The sequence below is a fragment of the Mauremys reevesii genome, linkage group 10, assembly GCF_016161935.1.
Source record: "Mauremys reevesii isolate NIE-2019 linkage group 10, ASM1616193v1, whole genome shotgun sequence".
Taxonomy (NCBI): Eukaryota; Metazoa; Chordata; order Testudines; family Geoemydidae; genus Mauremys; species Mauremys reevesii.
In genome coordinates, this window is record NC_052632.1 from 71011037 (window position 1) to 71030708 (window position 19672).

At 42.5% G+C, this 19672-nt stretch overlaps 2 protein-coding genes across 8 annotated transcripts in view; one reads left to right on the forward strand and one right to left on the reverse strand.

The window, feature by feature from the left end:
- The window catches only part of TMEM130 (transmembrane protein 130), a 50324-nt gene that overhangs the window by 12460 nt on the left and 18192 nt on the right, over positions 1 to 19672 (reverse strand). The window contains exons 2-3 of the mRNA XM_039491141.1: positions 6736 to 7044; positions 1837 to 2139 (exon numbers count right to left, since the gene is read on the reverse strand). Coding sequence (XP_039347075.1) covers positions 1837 to 2139; positions 6736 to 6817 — 385 coding nt within the window. The 5' untranslated portion in view covers positions 6818 to 7044. The remainder of the gene's footprint in view (positions 1 to 1836; positions 2140 to 6735; positions 7045 to 19672) is intronic.
- Positions 8369 to 19672, forward strand: part of LOC120373158 (transformation/transcription domain associated protein) — a 151852-nt gene continuing 140548 nt past the window's right edge. For 4 of the 7 annotated variants that reach the window (XM_039491135.1, XM_039491137.1, XM_039491138.1 and 1 more), the window contains exons 1-8: positions 8369 to 8490; positions 9375 to 9471; positions 10355 to 10489; positions 10853 to 10902; positions 13316 to 13426; positions 14071 to 14175; positions 15013 to 15096; positions 16208 to 16264. In XM_039491135.1, coding sequence (XP_039347069.1) covers positions 10390 to 10489; positions 10853 to 10902; positions 13316 to 13426; positions 14071 to 14175; positions 15013 to 15096; positions 16208 to 16264 — 507 coding nt within the window. In that variant the 5' untranslated portion in view covers positions 8369 to 8490; positions 9375 to 9471; positions 10355 to 10389. Of the gene's footprint in view, positions 8491 to 8871; positions 8997 to 9374; positions 9472 to 10325; positions 10490 to 10852; positions 10903 to 13315; positions 13427 to 14070; positions 14176 to 15012; positions 15097 to 16207; positions 16265 to 19672 lie in introns of those variants that run through there. The other 3 variants (XM_039491134.1, XM_039491136.1, XM_039491133.1) reach the window with 3 other exon arrangements.

Here is a 19672-nt window from a genome sequence, read left to right on the forward strand (position 1 = left end):
CAACCCAAGCCCATATGTCTACACTGCCATTAAGTAGCCCTGTGACCCTGAATCAGCTGGCACAGGCCAGCCCCGGGTTTTTAACTGCAGCGTAGACATATCCATAATGGCCAGCATTGTGAGTGCAACCTGTGATACAAGAAATTGGGCTGGGATCTCTCTAGATCGTCCATGGTCATGCTGATCAGATTCCAAGGGATAAGCTCATTATAGGTAACTAGATAGGTTAGACGGATCACCTGTAACATAGATTCTGCTATCCAGTGGCAGATTAGCCATTGGGCCAATTGGGGTGCTCCTAGGCTCCATATGCCTGGTGCTCCAAGCGGGGTTGGGGTTGGGGGCTTGCTCCACTCCCCTCACCCGCCCGGCATGCCTGCTGGGAAGCAGGGTTGGGGCCCTCACTTGTTCTGGCCCACTTGTTCACAACCCGTAATCCGCCTCCGCTGCTATCTTGTTAACAAATCTCTCGATCGGCAAATGAAGCTAGAATGAAAAATCACGCTTCCAGACTGGGACTGACTCTGCAGAACTAACTGGAGACAAAACTAAACAGACTTATTTTTTATATTGGAGCTTTTCCTTGGGCCCTGCAAAGCCAGTACTTGGGGGCCTGCTTGCTTGGGGAAACTGGCAAGGTAAAGGTGAATCTTAGCTTTCATAGGTTAAAAAGTTTCTCTTCTTTTTCCTTGTGAAGATAGCCTTGAAAACATAAGCGGATGGAAATTGAGCACCGAGATTGAAAGGAATAAGCAGATAGGCTCTGCTTTGGCAGTAAGAGGCAGAAGAGGACTGAAAGATCCTGTGCGCACACTCAAACTCATTGTGTAAAATGGCTTGGTTAAGTTTGAGGTGTTTCTCAAAGAATGATCTCACTAACCCTCCCCCAAATTTGCAGGTGTTCCCTGTGGCTAGTATTCTGATCCTGATGGACAAGAATCGGTTATGTTAAGGGATGATGGAGAAAATCCTTTCACAGGCCCATCTAACAATCCTGAGGATGAGTCCACTGGACAGTAAAATCAGATCATGTGACTCTAAATAGCCACATGATCAGATCTGTTGAGCGTGTAAGCTCTTTGGGGCAGGGACTGTCGTCTGTTCTCTTTGAACAATGCCTTGCATAATGGTCCATGACTGGGCTCTTAGATGCTACGATAATACAAATAATAATAATGAGGTGCTATTTTACATAGTCCCACTTGCGACAGTAGCCACGCCTTCAACTGTGCTCCAGCTACAGTTATTCAAAATACTTTTATACAAAGTATAATAGCTCTACCATGCTGATGGCCTCATGATATTCCTACTTCAGTCATGTCTTGTGCATAATTTGGATGTGACTGATAAAAGGGGAAACTTGTAGATTGCTGTTGCTGGAGGTCAACTCAAGTTTGGAACTAGATATGCTGAGCTAGTGTGTGACAGCAACAATCTGCATCTTCAGGAATCTAGATTTCACAGGAAAAAAAGGGCCTGATCCATACCAGGCTCGCTCTAGCTTTTGTGAGCTACAATTAGCAGAAACGTGAAGTACAACTGCTCAAACATCAGGTTTCTAGCATGGTTTTCTTGAGTAGTGGGTACAGGGATTTTTTTTTTGCAAGTGAGCATGTTACTGATTTTCTGTCTTGGGTAGTCTATAGCATGGTCTGGTGACCACAGTTCATGGCAAAAAATATCTGTCTACCTGTCAAAGAAATTGTTCTAGAACTCTGCTAGTAGAAGCCCTGTTAAACATGGTTGTAGCTAGCACTGTTCTGAATCCCAGAATACGCAGTGCCTATCTCAGTGGAATGTGTGAAGACTCGAATGAGCTGTTCAAAGATATTTTACCTGTAACATGAAGCATTGTGAAGCCTTTGGCGATGGGCTGACATAACCAACAATGTGTCTCAGTTGCCCAGACAGAAATGGGAAAGTCTCCAGAAAATTCACTCGTCACTGTAATCATAGAGTTAAATCGCTGCTCTGATTTCTCAATCAAAGTCAGAGGGGTGAAAATCCAGTTAAAATGATAGGACTTTAGGTCACTAATGAATGCAACATCATCATTCTTCATACTCAAGCTGGCATGAATTGTGGCTTGAGCTCCCGCTGTGATGGGACCATTGTTGTGGATTTGCAGAACATACTGCACTGTAAAATCAGAAAACAAAAGTCATTGTGTTTATATATATATATATATATATTCTCCCTGTGATCAAACATGTGAAAAAAGTATTAACGTGCTGTAATTATGTGGTTTTAGCACCCGATTGCACTAAACACAGTCAAGCCTCTGAACAGGCACTGCACCTTGGTATTTAAAAATAGATGTATAAACATTACTCTCCTCTCTAGCTCCATGACTAGTTATATGTTATTTAGAATTAAAACAATTCGCAATGAAAAAACATACATTTCCATAGGAATGGGTCCTGGAAATATTAAAAAATAGAGAGGGGCCCAAACCAAATAGCTAGATCAGAATATCCACAAAACTTTGGGGAAGTTTAGATCCAGATTTGGACCTTGCAGTTGGTTAAATAAAAGTGTATACGCAGAGAAGGGGCAAAATATATCTGTGAAGTAATAAACCCTCCCCAGCTTTGTTTGCCTTCTGAAACGTTACAAGCTAAACCAAATCCTTCCTGATAAGGGTCTGTTCCAAGATGTGCAAACGCCTTCCATTTTAGGATTGTTTTTCTCTTTCTGTGTCACCATGTACAGGAACTCCTCACTTAAAGTCGTCCCGGTTAACGTCATTTCGATGTTAAGCTGCTGATCAATTAGGGAACATGCTTGTTTAAAGTTGTGCGATGCTCCCTTCTGACCTCGTTTGGCAGCTGCCTGTTTTGTCCACTGCTTGCAGGAAGAGCAGCCCATTGCAGCTAGCTGGTGGGGGCTTGGAACCAGGGTGGACCGGCAGCCCCCATATCAGCTCCTCGCTCCCCTAAGTTCCCTGTGCAGCAGCTGCCTGCAGTTCAGCTGTGTCCCTCCCCACACTGCCATGTGCTGCTCCTGCCCTCTGCCTTGGAGCTGCTCCCAGAGACTCCTGCTGTATGGGGCGGGGGGAGGGGAAGGGGGGCTAATGTCAGGGTGTCTCCCTCCCCCCTGGTCCTGCACCCCGCTTACCCCATCTTTCATAGAGCAGGGGGGACACACGATGGAGGGAGGGAGCTTCTAGGCAGTAGCTTCCCTCTCAGGTCTCAGCAAGATGATTTAATTAACAGGCCATGTACTTAAGCCTGGGGTCAGCTACTTAAAGGGGAAATGCACATTTTTTCTCTCACACCCCAGGTTTGTGTCTCTGTCTGCCCTCTCTCCTTTCCTGCTGTCTTGTAGAGTGTTGTGAGTGTTAACCCTTCAGGGCCCAGTCAATTGCTAGTTCATTTAGCAGTAAGGCATTCCCTGGGAAATATCCTACCCTCTGACTCCTCCACCTCAACCAAGCTTCACAATCATCATCACTGTGTACCGGTATTAAATTGCTTGTTTAAAACTTATACTCTGTGTGTGTGTGTGTGTGTGTGTGTATATATATATATATATTAGTCTTTTGTCTGGTGAAATTTTTTTTCCTGGAACCTAACCCCCTCATTTACATTGATTCTTATGGGAAAATTGGATTCGCTTAACATTGTTTCGCTTAAAGTCGCATTTTTCAGGAACATAACTACAACGTTAAGTGAAGAGTTCCTGTACAAGCCTGAACACACTTTTTACACCAACTTTGTATGATGAGGAGAAAAAAACCCTTGTGTAGTTAAGAGAAAGATTCTGTGCAGAGGAAAATGCAGGCTTCAGCGATCACCTGGGCCAAGCTCCCTTAAAGTGGTTTGTAATTTTAAAGTACAGGGGCAAATTCAGTACTGGTGGAAGTAGGCACAAACTTGGGCCAGATCTTTAAAGGTCCTTGGGCACCTAAAAATGCAGATAGGTGCCTAGCAGGAGTTTCAAAAGTGCCTAGGTGGCTGACTCCAGTTGAAATCAATTAGAATTAGGCACCTAGGTGATTAGGAAAATTCCACTAGTTGCCGAAGTACCTCTGTACATGCATTAAAACTCTTGGTGTTTCAGCCTCTTATCACCAGAGCAGAATTTGTCTTATGGACATGGGTGTGATGATTTGGTCTTGGGAAATCATTACAGAGCCAGTCTCTGCATTTGAAACAAGACCAGTTTTACTTTAAGCCTACAAAAATAACAGGCATTATTCCATTGTGGATTTTGCAACGCAAGCCAGAAACCGAAGCACACACGTCATATGGACATGCCAACTCTCGCAAGTTTATTGTGAGAGATGCGATCACTAAGTAAAATGAAGCCTCATTCATGATCTTGTGACAGAACTCTCAAATCTCAGGATTGTTTTTCTACCCTGGCTGGATGTGGCTCCCGCTGTCAGCCCCGGGCGGCCGTTCCCCTGGCAGCCTGGGAAGTGTGAGAGGGGACTCTACTGCAGCCCCCTGAGGCCTGGGATGGGTGAAGAGGAGCAGAGGTGAGACTAGAAAGGCTGAACTATGGCCGGAGGGCAGCAGGAGGGCTGATGTGAGGAGGTGAGGGCTGACAGGGTGGAGATCTGTACTGATGGTGGGTTCTGAGCAGATGGGGTGAGTGCTGGGAGGCTGAACTGAGGGTGTTGGGGTCAGGGGTCAATGGGGAAGGGGGGCTGAACTGATGGGTGGTGATAATGGGGACTGGGGAAGTGAACTGAGGGGGACTGAATTGGAGGGGTTGGGTGGGGAGAGAACTTAAGGAGGACTGAGGGGCAGGATGAAGTGCTGGGCAGGTGATGGGGGTGAGAGCTCCTGCAATTGGGGCCAAAATCACCTTATCCGGCACAGGTGGGAGAGTGGGAAATTGTCAAATGTACACGCCCTCGGGATGGGCAGGTTTTTGTTTGTTTGTTTTTAAATCAAGAGAGTGACCAAAACAACACAATAAAATCTTTAAAAAGTCACACTTTTGGGGGCCAATCTCATGATTTTTGAGCGTCCAACTCATGATTTTTGATCTCTTGAAGTTGGCAATACTGTACAAGTTAATATAATAGAACTTCACCCAGGGAATCCCTTTCCCCAACTGTATTCATTCTTCCTGCTAGTTTTGGATCGGGCTTTTGTAGCCACAACTCCATTTCTTCCAATCACCCCCTGCTTCATTAAAAAAAAAAAAAATAAATAAAAAGACCACAACTTCAATGCAAAGAATAAATTTTGTGTGAGCAGATCTGATGCTGTTCTGCAGAACTCATCTTTATAAATAGAGTCATTGTTAGCTACACCCTTCCCTTAATCAATGTTTCCGTGAGCAGGGTTTTGGCCTGAAGATTTGTCCCCAAAATCAGGTACGTGTTACAGGTTTAATCCCCTTATTTCCTTATTAAACCCAAGAAAAATACAGGTTTTTCCTTTAGCCTTATGCATATGAAAGAGAACATACTTTTTTGTTTGTTTTATGGTCCTCAATTACTAACCTTTCCTCTCTCTACTTCTCCCAGCCTGGGAAAGAACCAGTCTAGGGCCTTAATTTAAAGGAAACATCCACAGCCTAAATTGCGTATGCTAGTGAAGGTTAGTCCTGTATTGAAGGGGAATGAGAAAGGGGGGGAGGGAATCCAAGCCCTTGCGGAATGGCTGGGAGTAGAAAGAAATGTGGTGGTGCAAAACTGGAAAAACTCAACTCCTTCCTGATGCAGGTAACCTTTTAAAAACTTAGATGGAGAGCGATGTCTCCTATTTCTCTATGTAAGTTAGACTTAGCTCACTGTCCATTTTGCCGAAGCACAAATGGAGGAAAATAGCAGAAATCAGTGGAGGATATAAAAAAGAAACTGGGAAGGGGTCTTATTGAAGTATGATAACTGAGAGAAAGAGGGGTCAAGTTACTCGCTAAAGATCACACAATGCATAAGTGGCAGAGTGGAGTATTTAACCCACTCTCCTGACTCTCTTCTCATACCATTTGATGTAAGATGCAACACAGCCATGCTATGAAGGAGCAAAGGGAGAGGTGGGCTGTCTTAGTCATTTGTGACTCACTGGGTGCAATAGCAGTGAGGGAGCAGAGATGTTTTACTGCATCCCAATTAGGAAGGAAATCTAGAAGGGGGCTGACAGACTCATTCTTGTCCTCCCAGATTTGCCAAGCCTCACCATGAAGAGGAGGTGGGAGCTGAATGAGGTTTATGGATTAAAAAGGGCAGAAGTAGCTGCCCCTCCCTCCCTCCCCTTTTGTTCTGTAAGAGAACTTGCTCATTATTGCCAGCTTCCTACTGGGAAGGTGTCCCTTGAGGGTGCAACTCCCTTCACACCTGCTCCAGCTATTCAAGCAGGATGAATGAATACACAATCCACTGCAGAACAGGAAAACAAAAAGTCATCCTTATAAATAATCAGTGTTCAAGGTAGGAGGTTTAACCACATCTCCTTCAGTTTTGAAGTAGGGTTTTATCACTCTTCGGGAAAATAGAAACCTAGCACTGCAGAAATTAGCAACGGGAAAAAGATCTCTCATCTAATCTGTTCCCCTGCAAATGCAGGACTGCATATGACACTGCAAATTTCGCTGCAAATGCAGATAGAGCATTTATTTTCATGCAAACGCTAGAAATGCTCAGTTGCTTCTGAGCTTGCCTGGAAATAAATGCTGCTTCTGTGTTTACAGCAGCATAAGATTGCTTTTCAGGACTGCTTCTAATGACCCCTGGCTCATTAGCCCTGTACTGAGAAAGGAACAGATCTACCTTACCTGCTGCTGACTTGAAATGGAAAAGGAACAGCACCATGCAAGTCACTTGGAGGATGCTCGGGGTGAAAAATGCCAGGGCCATTTGTGGTCAGTGTGCCAAGAGAAAGCAGCTGCTGTCTGTTCAGCTCCGATAGCCAGACTTCATCTTCCAAGTGGGCTCGAATTTGTCTTTATGCTGGGGAGGAGACGGGGAGCAAGCAACCACGGCTGCTGTCCCCTAGAGGCAATGTGGGGTACTGTGCTGTCTGGATTTTTTTGTTTTGTTTTTTATTTTCTCTGTATATTGTTTGCCCAGCAAATCCTCGCTACCTAACCAATGTAGAAAAGTTCTTATTAGGGTTTGTTACAGGTATATTAGTCACCTGTATAAACCAATGGATTAGAAAAATGAGGCGGAGAAAATCCCTGTCTGGGGTGTTAATGAAAAGCTCCTAGAGCTGCAAGAATTTTGAAAATAAAAATCAGGTTTCTGGTAATAGAATAAATGTATTTTGGTATGTTTGGCGATGTGCATCTTGCAGAATTTTGTATAAAACACTGTATAAAACTCTACAATAGACTGACCTGTGCAGGGCTTAATATCCCATTAGAAAACAGGTGAAGTACTCTGCCCATCTCCTATACCATATTCCTGATGGCAGAGAAAAAAATGCCACCTTAAAAAACAGATGAGTGATGAATTTTTATGTGTCATACAGCTAATAATACAGCACAAAGCAATAATATTTTAGGTCCCAATCCTGTAAACCCATAACTCTTTGCATGTAAGTAGACTCACTGAATGGACTGGGACTACTCCCATGCATAGTTACAAACACATAAGTATTTGCAGGATAGGACCTTATTTTGTATTAGCTCTTTCATACAAACTGGATGACACTAGAGTTTTGGAGAATCATGGCAGCCTGGGTAAGATGAGTTACATTTAATAAAAATATTCTATTGTAAAATAGTCCAAAGCATAGAATGAGAGAGATGAGCTCAGTACAAACTATGATATCCCATTTATTATTAACGGATTGCTTCTTGCAGTACAGCTTGTTAACTTGGATGACACTTCTATAGTTTGTCATGCAAATAAATTTTCTGAATGTGCCTACTGTCTGGGGAATCTTCTCCCGCAACCCACCTTCCAACATTTATACTCTATTCCCTTCTATTTTCTATTCTATATCTTGCTTATCACCATAGTCATCAAGAGCCATTGAATCAGTATAGCTGACTTTTCAAAAGAAACCATTGAGCAGAAACAAGTTTTGCCTCCTGAGCTAGGGTAGTTGCTGAAGTTTTTGCTTTCATTCAAATCCAGTTATTTGGTCCAGTCCAGTTCTATGGAAACTGTGGCTCTCCAAGCACTTCACACAAGGTGTGGGGTGGGATAAAAATGATTATACACATTATATAGACCAACAGGGTTTCACAGTGGTTGAGTTTCTGCACAGCCCTGTGTTCATGCTTAATTCAGCAGCGGGCTGTCAGCTTATCTTCCGTCTCCTTTCTGCTCATGGTTGTAGTGGGGAAAACTTATTGGTTCCGATCCTTTGAAGCATCTTTCTTCTACATCTAGGCATTCAGAGCAGGGGAGAACAAAGCGCCTGTCGGCTTTAACCTGGCCTCTGTCCCCCGGTCCTGCGTGCCTGTGTTTGCGGGCTGTCGCTTTAACAGCGGGGCGGATCCTCTGCGGCAGGGGCGGCTCTGTCCAGAGGTCGTGGTGGGCCTGCTGCTGGGAACCGACAAGCTCCGCAGCTTCCGAGGGTAAATACCGGGGCCCAGGCCCGCGCTGGGGGTGCTGCTGCGGTAACACGCAGCCGGCCCGGCCCCGCGCCTGCATGGGGGGCAATGGGCCGCGCCGCCCCCAGCGTGGGGCCGGAGGGGTTCGGCTGGGCTGGGCCAGTCGCGCGGGGCTTGGGAGGCCGGTGTAGCGGCTCTTGGTGCCTGGCCGGGGGCGTTGGCGCGGCGCGGGTGGGGAGCCCCGGGCCCCCCGTGTCTGGCTGACCCGGGCGCTCGCTGTTTGGGAGGGGTCGGGGCCGGGGGGGGGGTGTTGGAGAGATGCGGGGCAGCGATGCGCAGGAGGAGGCGGGGAGCGAAGCCGTTTGCAGGCGGCGGCGGCGGCCGGAACTGAACTTCGGCGGCTTCCGTCGTGCGCTGGGTGCCCATGCGCCGCGCCCGGCTGCGGGCTCAGGCTGGAGGCGACAAAGGAGGGACTCGCGCGAGCGGGGGGCCGGGGCGGCAGCCCGGGGGACGGACCGGGCGCGGGGCAGGTCTTGCCCGGCCGGGGACTAGGCCCGGGGGTGGGGGGGGCGTGGTGCCGGGGCCGAGCCTGGGGCCGAGCAGTCACGTCCCGCAGAGGCCCTGCCGTGGGGAGGCCTGGCCGGAATGTGTGAGGCGGGAGGGGGAGACGAGACCCTGCGCTAATGGTGGGGGGCAGGGATCTGAGGGGTGGGGTGGGCAGTCCTAGCTCTGGTGGGGCTGAGGGTGGAGGGAGGGGGTCAGGAGCTCTGGGCTGAAGGGTTGGAGAGATGGCACAGATGTCAAGGGCTTTGACCTGAGAGGAAATGGGGGCTGGTAGAAGGAGCTGGATGCAATATCGCTTTTGTGCATGTTTTTTAAAACCCGTAACGGGATTCACACAATTACAGGGTCTGAACATTGGCTGGAATGGGGTCAGCATAGATGGAGTCCAGTCAAAGACCAAGTGCCCCCCTCAGTCAGGAGAGAGCCACCGAGACAGAGCAGGTAAGGGTGGAGAGGAGCTGAGACTTCTTGGTTGTATTTCCAGTGCTGTCATGAACTGCCTTCCCGTTTGGGGAAATCATAGAACCTCTCTGTTCCCGGGGGCTTTCTTATCTTTAAAATGGGTAGAGCAATTGTCACAAAACTTTACAGGAGTTTTGTGACATTTAATCAATATTTGCAAAGAGATTAAGATGAAAGGCGATGTAAAAGTGCCGTGTGTTTTTTATTGAAACAGAGATTGATCTGAAAGCTAAACCAAATTAAGACATCAGATGTGACAGAAAGTAAGCATGGATTGTGAAATGAGGTCAACAGTAAAACCCCGTGACAGACAATGAAAGCTAAAGCCAATTGAAATTACTGCTTTCAAGTTTTATTACATACTAGAAACTCAGATCTTATTTGTGGAAAAGCTTGCTTCAGGTACCCTGAAACTTTGTTGAGAGGTACTTAAAAGGACATTATCAACTTGAAATCTAGTCAAGTTAAAGAATGCTGTTAAAAGAAGTTTATGTTGTGCTCCTACCTCTGAATTCCCTTGCCAGTTTTTGAGTCTTTTCCACTGTATTTTCCTAATCTTTTAAAATGTTTGTCTCCCCGTTGACATTTGATAGACCCACAAAAACAAGAGAGAAAACTGACTATATGCAATTCTGTAAAAGACTCAGTAACAATTTTCTCTGGGTTTTTTCAGTTAAATGTTATGAGTTGCAATTGTAGGCTTAAATAACAAATATGATTTTTAAATTGATGGTGCCCCTTTAAAATAACGTCATAGGATTAAATCTAGATGATGGTGGTATCCACCAGTAAGTTATCCTACTTACAGTGTTTTTTTGTTTTGTGTTTTGTAGGTGGGCTGATTTTTTTTTTCTCTTTCCAGTTTTTTAATAAACTCTAATCTGGTCCAAAAGAAAAATGGCCTTTGTTTCGACACAAGGGCCCACTGTGGTTGACCAAACCACTTTGATGAAGAAATACCTCCAGTTTGTGGCTGCTCTAACAGATGTTAATACACGTAAGTTTATTTTCTATTTATTAAGGAAATGTAATTCTTTGTTACTCATTTGCTTCAAGGAGTTCTGTAATATTGTCTATTGAGTTGGTTGGTAAACTTGCATGGGGTTTGCTTTGCATTTCCTTTGATCCTTGATGTTTGAAGAAGCAAAATGATGAGCATTATTTACTTGAGCCTTAGAGAGAAGTGTGTGAGTATGAAGTGTGAGTATGAAATTGTGCGATTGTGAGAAACGTGTCCCTTTCAACTGGGCAGTGATGGCTAAACTGATAAGATCTGATTGCTTCTTTCACCTGTGAATGTTTGATGGTATTTGTCACACATTTAATTATTCACTTGAATTTGCAATTTTTTGTTTTTCAGCCGATGAAACAAAATTGAAAATGATGCAAGAAGTCAGTGAGAATTTTGAGGTAATTACTGAATAAACTTACTTCTTGAATGATTTAAATGCAATATTTCTTGTTCTTGCTGTGTATGCAAGCTGGATTTCTGCTCTTGTTTTGTTTGTTGTTAAATTCAAACATATGCTAATTATTAAGTAAACAGCCATTACCCATTGGTTCTGTGTTTTTAAGTAAGAAAAGCCTTATTTCATTTTTAGAATGCATTACATGTCTCACTTCAAACTTGTTAGCAGAGTTATTGGAGAACTATAGGTTGTGTCCTTCCAGGATTTCTTTCTCTCAAATAATTGTTTTAACAGAAAATCTTTGTTCAATAAAAGCAACAAAGAATCCTGTGGCACCTTATAGACTAACAGACGTTCTGCAGCATGAGCTTTCGTGGGTGAATACCCACTTCTTCAGATGCAAGAGGTAATTTGGTAATCTGAAGAAGTGGGTATTCACCCACGAAAGCTCATGCTGCAGAACGTCTGTTAGTCTATAAGGTGCCACAGGATTCTTTGTTGCTTTTACAGATCCAGACTAACACGGCTACCCCTCTGATATTTGTTCAGTAAGTAAGTTTTGAATAAAGAGACTAATCAAAATGTATTTGAATTTTACCTCTCCAGTGTTTACTGCATAACTTGATAAATTTGTCTGTGGAATTGTTTCTATAACTGAGTTCAGGTGTACATTTAGCTCTCTTGAAGTAGCGGGCTGCGTGGTGAGTTTTTTTTTTTTTAATTGAGATAAGCAGCAGTTTTAGAGGTGAGGGTGAATTGTCAGTGGGGATTCCTTCCTTGAGGACTGGAGGTCGAGGTGACAGCACTGACCCTTTTCAGTTCTTGGGGTAGGGGGGAAAGGGGCGTCAGCTGAGCAGGAGAAAATAGTTTATACATAGTATGTTCATCTGGGGTGCATAAGAGGTACCATGTAGAAATATTAGATGCTAGGTTTGCATTTCTTGCTCAAGAAATGACACCATTGTATTATATTACACTAAAATCTGAATGGAATCCCCCGTTCTTATGTGTTGGCTTTTATTTAGAAGTACTGAATTCTAGGTACATTAGCCAAATATAATTTAATCTGGGACATTTGGGCAAGAATATCCACATTAATTAAAAATGCCACATGTTTAATGACCAGTGCTGAGGACCTCTGTTCTATGTCTTGCCCAAAGGTACATCCTGCATCTCTGACATTGCTATTGAATGAATTGCTGCTCCACTTCCTCTTGCCCCTGGGTTATCCATGGAGACCTCTCATCCAAGTAGTGATGTGACCTAACGCTGCTTAACCTAGGGGCACGCAACTCAAGCTAATATAGCTCCACCATAAAGAAGATAGTATTAAATACAAAAAAGCCAAATATTGAAAGCATTTAGGCCAGGGGTCGGCAGCCTTTCAGAAGTGGTGTGCCGAGTCTTCATTTAATCACTCTTATTTAAAAAACCTGAAAAGCTCTGTTAATAAACTATAGGTCTGATAAAATACTTTATTAAAGATCTCCATATTCTGTTTAATTATCATGCTCAACTTATGGTCTAGAACAGGAGTCGGCAACCTTTCAGAAGTGGTGTGCTGAGTCTTCATTTAGTCACTCTGATTTAAGGTTTTGCGTGCCAGTAATAAATTTTAGTTTAGAAGGTGTCTTTCTATAATATATAACTAAACTATTGTTGTATGTAAAGTAAAGAAGGTTTTTAAAATGTTTAAGAAGCTTCATTTAAAATTAAATTAAAATACAGAGCCCCCCCCGGACCAGTGGCCAGGACCCGGGCAGTGTGAGTGCCATTGATTTTCAATGTGTGCGCCACCTTTGGCACGCGTGCCATAGTTTGCCTACCCCAGATTTAGGGAATACTTCTTTACCTGAATACATGTATTTGTTGCCTAGGCAACTCTTTGCCACAGATGTCAAATCTTTCCTCTCAGTCTCTTGCAAGTATGTGTCAGATGAATTTGGAGTGTCATTCTTCAAAAATTGCTGCAGGAAGGGAGAAAGTTTCTCTTTTCCCTGTTCCAGAGCTTCCTGGCTGCTGCAAACCTGAGAGAGGTCTTGAGTATCTTCCCATCCTCTGTTTTTTGAGCCTGTCTCTCCTGAGTTGCTCCAGTGTCTGCTTCTGCTGCTGCTCATATCTTTTGCGCAGTAGTAGGAGTCTTCCCCTTCTGGGGTATTTTTTCTTATGTTCAATTTTATTCATTTTAATGTCAGTTTTAATGTCCTTTCTGTCAGAAGGTGGTTGATCGCTAATACTTTAAAGATTTATTTAAAAAAAAAACAAACCCATAAAACCTTTTTCAGTGGTTAGCGGCATATAACGTTTATATTTTGATGACAGTCTGTGTAGCATGTGTATTACAAGTAACTTGGTTAAATCACACTTGAAATGAGAGTATTCAGAGAAAGTATTTTTTTTCTTTTAATAACTAGAATGTAACATCATCCCCTCAGTATTCTACATTCCTGGAACACATCATCCCTCGATTTCTCACCTTTCTGCAGGATGGAGAGGTGCAGTTTCTGCAGGAGAAACCAGCACAGGTACTCTGTACAAAGCAGCAGTTATCTTCTTGTGCTGTTTTAATTCTCTAATTCAGAAATGTGAGAGATTAGAGAGAGTGCTGAGTGAGCAATTTTTGATTATAGGTTTTATATCTACACAAAGAGGCAGAATTGAAAAAGTCTGTATTGCTCTCAGTAAGATACTTAAATAAAGTTGGCCATTCTGTTTTGCAAATATGTTCTTTAATACCTCTCTTCTGTCACTTAAAGTAGTGTACATGTTACAGTTGGCTCTATTACTGAGAGATGATCACAACTGACTAAGTTTGCATTACAGAGTTAAAGGCAAAAGTTGAAGCATTACTATCGAGTAGTTATCAGAATATTTTATCATTCTTTTAATTTAAATTGCAGTTTAAGAATGCAAATTAAATTTGTGCTGTGCTTTATAGCCAAATATTTGACCATTACAAGAAACTATTATGTATATTTATATAGGCATTTAATCTATTTGAAGAAAAAGGTTTTTTTAAAAAAAGCATATAGTTTGTCATTTTAGTGAATTAACACATTAAGGCAATATTGAATTGAACAAGAATTTTTTTTAGTGATTTAAGGATTATCCTTACAAAGTTTTGATTATTTAAGTTCTAATAGATGTCTTTGTTCATTTTGTTTTCCAGCAACTGCGAAAGCTAGTTCTCGAAATAATTCATAGAATACCAACAAATGAACATCTTCGTCCCCATACCAAAAATGTTTTGTCGGTGATGTTTAGATTTCTAGAGGTATTTTTATTTATTTCACTTTTTTAAAATGCTTCAGATTTTGAGAGAGATTCCTCTTTCTCCTCCTCCCGAAAAATATTAGGGTAGAATTCTGACCACACTGATGCTTGGGGTTAGATAATCTTTAGAGTCACTTTAAAATGGGTTTGTTCTATTATTAATAATTGCACTGTTTGAGCTGCTGGGATAGGATGGGAGGGGCAGTTGATTAGTCTTCACTTCATGATGATGTTTTGATATATAACATCTCTGGGTTCTATTTTACCCTTATGTATACTCTTGAAAGGTGTGCTAGGATTTTACTGAGACACAGAACTGTTCTTGATAGCTTACTCTAGGTGAGATGTCATGAAAGAACATTTTTTCTAGACTAGTTTATTACATAATTAAAGAGGAGAGGATCAGTGGCCCATTTTAAGTCCTTCCTTCAGATTCTTGCTTGCATCAAATCTAAATTATTGATAACTGAGGCCCTGTGTAACCTGCTCTGTGTGAAAGGATCACTGTCCCTGTGAGGAGCCCTATTGAATTTGATTAATCAATGGGGCTTTGCAAAGGGGTCTGCCGAAGTAGAGCAGGTTGCAGGATTGAGGCCTAATCCTGCCAAAGATACAGACTCAATATTTCCATTGATGTTTTAATGGGATAACTGTACACACAGATAGCAAGACTGGGCTCTGATAAGTAACATGTCAAAAATGAGATGTTTTCCTTGTGACAGTTTATATTAGGCAGAAACTTTCTAGGTTGCTGAGATTAAATTAAAGCTATATAAAATATATTTTTAATGAAGTTGTTTGAGTACAACAATGGGCTAATTAAACACATGTTTTCCAGACAGAGAATGAAGAGAATGTACTTATTTGTTTGAGAATAATTATTGAACTACACAAACAGTTCCGGCCACCAATCACCCAAGAAGTGAGTTGTATTTTATTATGTGATGTAGAAGAGTTACTCTACATGCTCTCTGTCTGACTTGATCTATTTCTGGCATATTTAATTGATGAATATGCTGGAAATATTCATGCACTACACCCAGTGTTTTATAGGAGTTAATATGCTGTGAGTATCCTGCATTTTAAAAATTCTCCTGAGAGTTAATGCTGTAGACAAGGATTGTGCCAGGGTTTACACTCTCAGTGGTTTTACTCTGGAGCAGCATCAGTTTTGCTCTCAATCCTTATGAGCCATCTGACTAGATTTATTGCAGTGGAGTAACAATCTGCTGTTCTAACCAAATGTGCAACTGACTAGCTTTCAGGCAGTTTCACTCTGATGATGATATTTTTGCCAGATTCTGTGCGCAAAAACTGTGGTACCAGCATGACTTTGGGGAAAAGCCAGACAGAGAATAAATACATAGAAGGGAGGTCGCAGCCCAAAACATTCCAAATGAAAGATAAGGATTGAAAGGCAGAACAATATGGATTGGGGGACCAGAATATTCTGGATGAGTAGGGGAAGGTGGAGGACCAAAATCTTAGGATATGGAGGTGGACCACCAAAAAGAGAGAATCCATGAGAGGAGAAAAAAATTGGGAGTATTTTGTTCTGAGAGAAGGGAAGAAAACCAGAATAGGAACAAGAAGAAAGTCAGCAATCGATGTAAGTTCTTATACTGTACTCCTAACCCTAGTAACAGAGTATCTTACAAGAAGTAGAAAACCAAAACTGTAGTATCTCTTCTTCCCCCATCCCACCATTGAGAGGATTTAATGGTTTTGGAATAATGATGGTGTATTTGTGTTTGATTTATTATTGTGAGGGTCTTTCTGCTGCTATTCAAGTTTAATGTTGACAGTAATCTGGCTTAGTAGTCCAAAGAAACTCTCCAAAAGGATCTCCCCAATCCATTTTAAGTTTTTGAGGATTCATCCCCATACTTAAGTGAAATTAATCTGCTGACAGTAAGTAATTTAACAAGATTCTTAGAGTACACTTCCCCCGGTACTGATACAAGGATCCTAAAGTAATGAAATTGATTCCTCCTTCTTCCCCCTCACCCTCCAGTAATAATTTTTCTTCCTAGATTCATCATTTTTTGGACTTTGTGAAACAGATTTACAAGGAACTTCCAAAAGTAGTGGTAAGTCTTATTCCCTGTGATCACAGTCTGTGTCTGAAAGCGGTACTACTTATTTTATAATTAGCACAAATTAAAATAACTTTTTTGAAGTTAGTGACATGTAACTAATGCTGTTTTAAAGAAAATAAAAAGGTAACTATATAACATGTTATATTTTAAAAAGAGAGGAAGTTGCAGACTTCTGTTGAGTTCTTACATTCTGATTGACCTCCATTTTAGAACACAATCTAACTAGTGTTAGCAAGTGAAGTTACTATTAGTTTAGTCAAGGGTTGTTATTATTATTATTATTTTTAACTTGGAGCCTAATTCTAGAATCAAACACACACAGTACACCTCTATCCCGATATAACACGAATTCGGATATAACGTGGTAAAGCAGTGCTCCGGGGGTGGGGGCTGTGCACTCCAGTGGATCAAAGCAAGTTTGATATAACGCAGTTTCACCTATAATGCAGTAAGATTTTTTTTTTGGCTCCAGAGGACAGCGTTATATTGGGGTAGAGGTGTATATTTAAAAACAAACAAACAAAAAAATCAGCTGCTATGCCTCAGACAACATCTAGTGTTTTGGAGGCATGCATTTGTAAGTGTGCCCTGACCCTGACTCAGAGATCTGATTTGAGCCTTTTCTTAACTTCTTAATAACTAGCGTTGAACTTGTAGAGAGACTACTATTTCAATCAATAGTGATTGAAATGAGAGTATTAGTACTCTGTAGTTTAGTCTTATTTTCAAGATTTAGTGTGATGAACACTTCGCTAGTAATAGGAAGTGTGAAACTTGTTTTTGCCATGTTCAGTCACACAGTATTTTGATATTTGCCATCATGAAATAGAAATTGGTTTTTGTTGTTTTCGCTGTGTTGCAAGTCAGCCTTTACTCTAACATAGGAAGAGAGCAGCGTCCATGACGAGAGGTCTTAGAGACACTGCAGCTCAGTCATGGGCTCCGCAGTTGCAGTATTGCTAGGCCCTATAACCTCATTAGTGGCCCAACGTTTTAATAACATTGTTTTTTAATCTATAGACTTTCACCTTCGAGTCTATGTCCACAAAGATCCCACTGTAGGTGTGAGTGCTTCGAATGCGTGAGACTGGAATCGTCCAGCCATCTGTTTGCTTTTGAGTTGTCCTGTACACTTACGCCACTTACAATGAGGGCATAAAAATGAAGCAGCCCCAACCATCACTCACTTTCGTTGTACTGTCCGAGGCACTGAGTTGATGCATAATGTCTTTCTGTTGCTCTAGGGGATAGGATTAGGGTTTTATAGTTTGTTTTTTCTTTTTCTTCCCTCCCCTCTCCGTAACTTTTTTCTTGTTTCATTTAAGCTGGTTGACTTTAACTCCTCTACCTCCTCCGAAAGACGCCTTGTTTTCTTTCCGAGTCTCAGGTCTGATGGCTGAGATCTGCCCTGCCTGCGAGACAGCTGTGCCTATAAATGATACACATATAAAGTGCCTTTTTTGTTTAGGGGAATCTCCTATCTCAAACTACTATATTATTTATAACTCTTCTTTTTGAACACACACAAGGCATGTGATGACCACTTGATGATGATGATTTTTGCTGGAAAAGATAAGATTTTTGACTCTGAGATTCCTGCTTGAGAGCAGTCTGCTCCTGCCTATGAACTTGTTTCAGCTTGTGCTTTGGCTACAAGAGATGCAACTTGGGGGGGCTAAGAGGTCTTTTGATTCTGGGAGTCCCTGAAACTTTAAGCCTTCTGTTTGCTCTTAGGAAAAAAAGAAGTGATGTGAACAGGATATCAGTCTTTTTGAAGAATCACAGAACCCAGTGTGACTTTGAAAAAGCAGAGCTCTCTGGATGCAGCTTTGCACCAATCTGCATCACTGGTAGTGGCCAAGAGGAAGGGTAAAAGGCATTATGCGTCTGAGATGCCGAAGGCTATTCCTTCAAACTCACATTGGGGTTTCACGGAATCGTGGCACCATTGTTTTGATTCAGGGGTGCAGCTTCTGTCTTCATTGATCAATACTGTTTCTTAAGTACAGTTGGCATAGGTGTACTGTATGTCAGGGCTTTGGAGCGGAGCCTGGAGCAGGAGCGCGGAACAGCAGGTTTTTGCGTGGAGCTGGAGTGGAGCCCAGAGCACAGCTCCAAAGCCCTGCTGAATGCCACCAAATCATTGCATTGTGATATGATATCTGCCAAGGCAGCTGCATTGGAACCATTGTCATCTGTACCACCTCCTCTTTCTGCCCAGGCTGTTTTTACATCTTCTGCAGATCTAGCTATCACCCTGGAACTGGAATCCCCTTTGCTGAATCTCTCTCCTTTTATCTGTGGTATCCAAACTTCTGCTTGGAGTTCAGAGTACCGAAGATGAACCTGCCTGCATTGATCCTTTATGGTAGCAGTGTCTACCTTTAATACCAAGGGGTTCTGAGTTTCTGTGTTTCTACACTTCAAGGATCTGCACCTCCTTTAGAAGAATTCTGCTCATGTTCATGTGGCAGCAAATGTTGTTCTCCTAGGAGATGTTCTCATTTGCCTAGAGTGGTTCCTGAGAGAAACCTTAAAAGGAGTCACGGATCTCCTGCTTCCGTCATGTTCTTTGGTTCCCATCTCTTTGGCACCATATGCCTTTATCTTCTGGGATGAAGTGGCCTTAATGTTTTGTGTGGAGTCCTCAGCCATTTCCTGCTCTTTTGCATCAAGATCTAGAATAAGGTTGTTGTCCCTAAAAACACCCCCCCCCCCAAAAAAAAACCCCAAACAAACCCACACCCCATCTCAGGAGGCTCAGTCATCGCTCCAAGATCGCTGCTTCATGGTTCTAAACAGAAACTGTATAGTGATGAGGAAGACCTCCTCAAGGAATATGAGGACCAAGCTGGTCATATTGGCTTTATTGATTGAAGGTGTGACACCATCTGCTATGTCAAAAAATAGAACATTTTAAGGCCATGAAAGATCGAGATACAAATATCTGTTTAAAAAGTTAACTGTTTAAATGATTTAAATTGTTTAATCGGTTAACTGATTAAAGGGAGAGAAACCCGGGGCTGGGGGTCGCCTGGCTGGCCTGGGGCTGGGGGTTAATGATTAAGATTGGTTAACTGGTAAGACTAATGCTTACCGGCTAACCGTTTAGTATTTTACATTACTAGTTCAAGACCTCCTTAGAAGAATGGTGGACACTTTAGAGTTTCTGATAGAGATCATTTAAGAGAGCTGTCCTAAATTATTTGACATTTCCCAGGGTTGATTAGCCAGGCCTATTAATAAAGGCATTCTCAAGATAGAAAGTGGGGGCTGCCACAGATCCTTGGCTAAAACAGCCACATCCAAGAGGGCCAACATAGATGCCCTGCTAGATAATCATCGAGATAAGGAGATGCATCACAGCAGGTCACTAGGGATGTTCGCACAATTCTACAG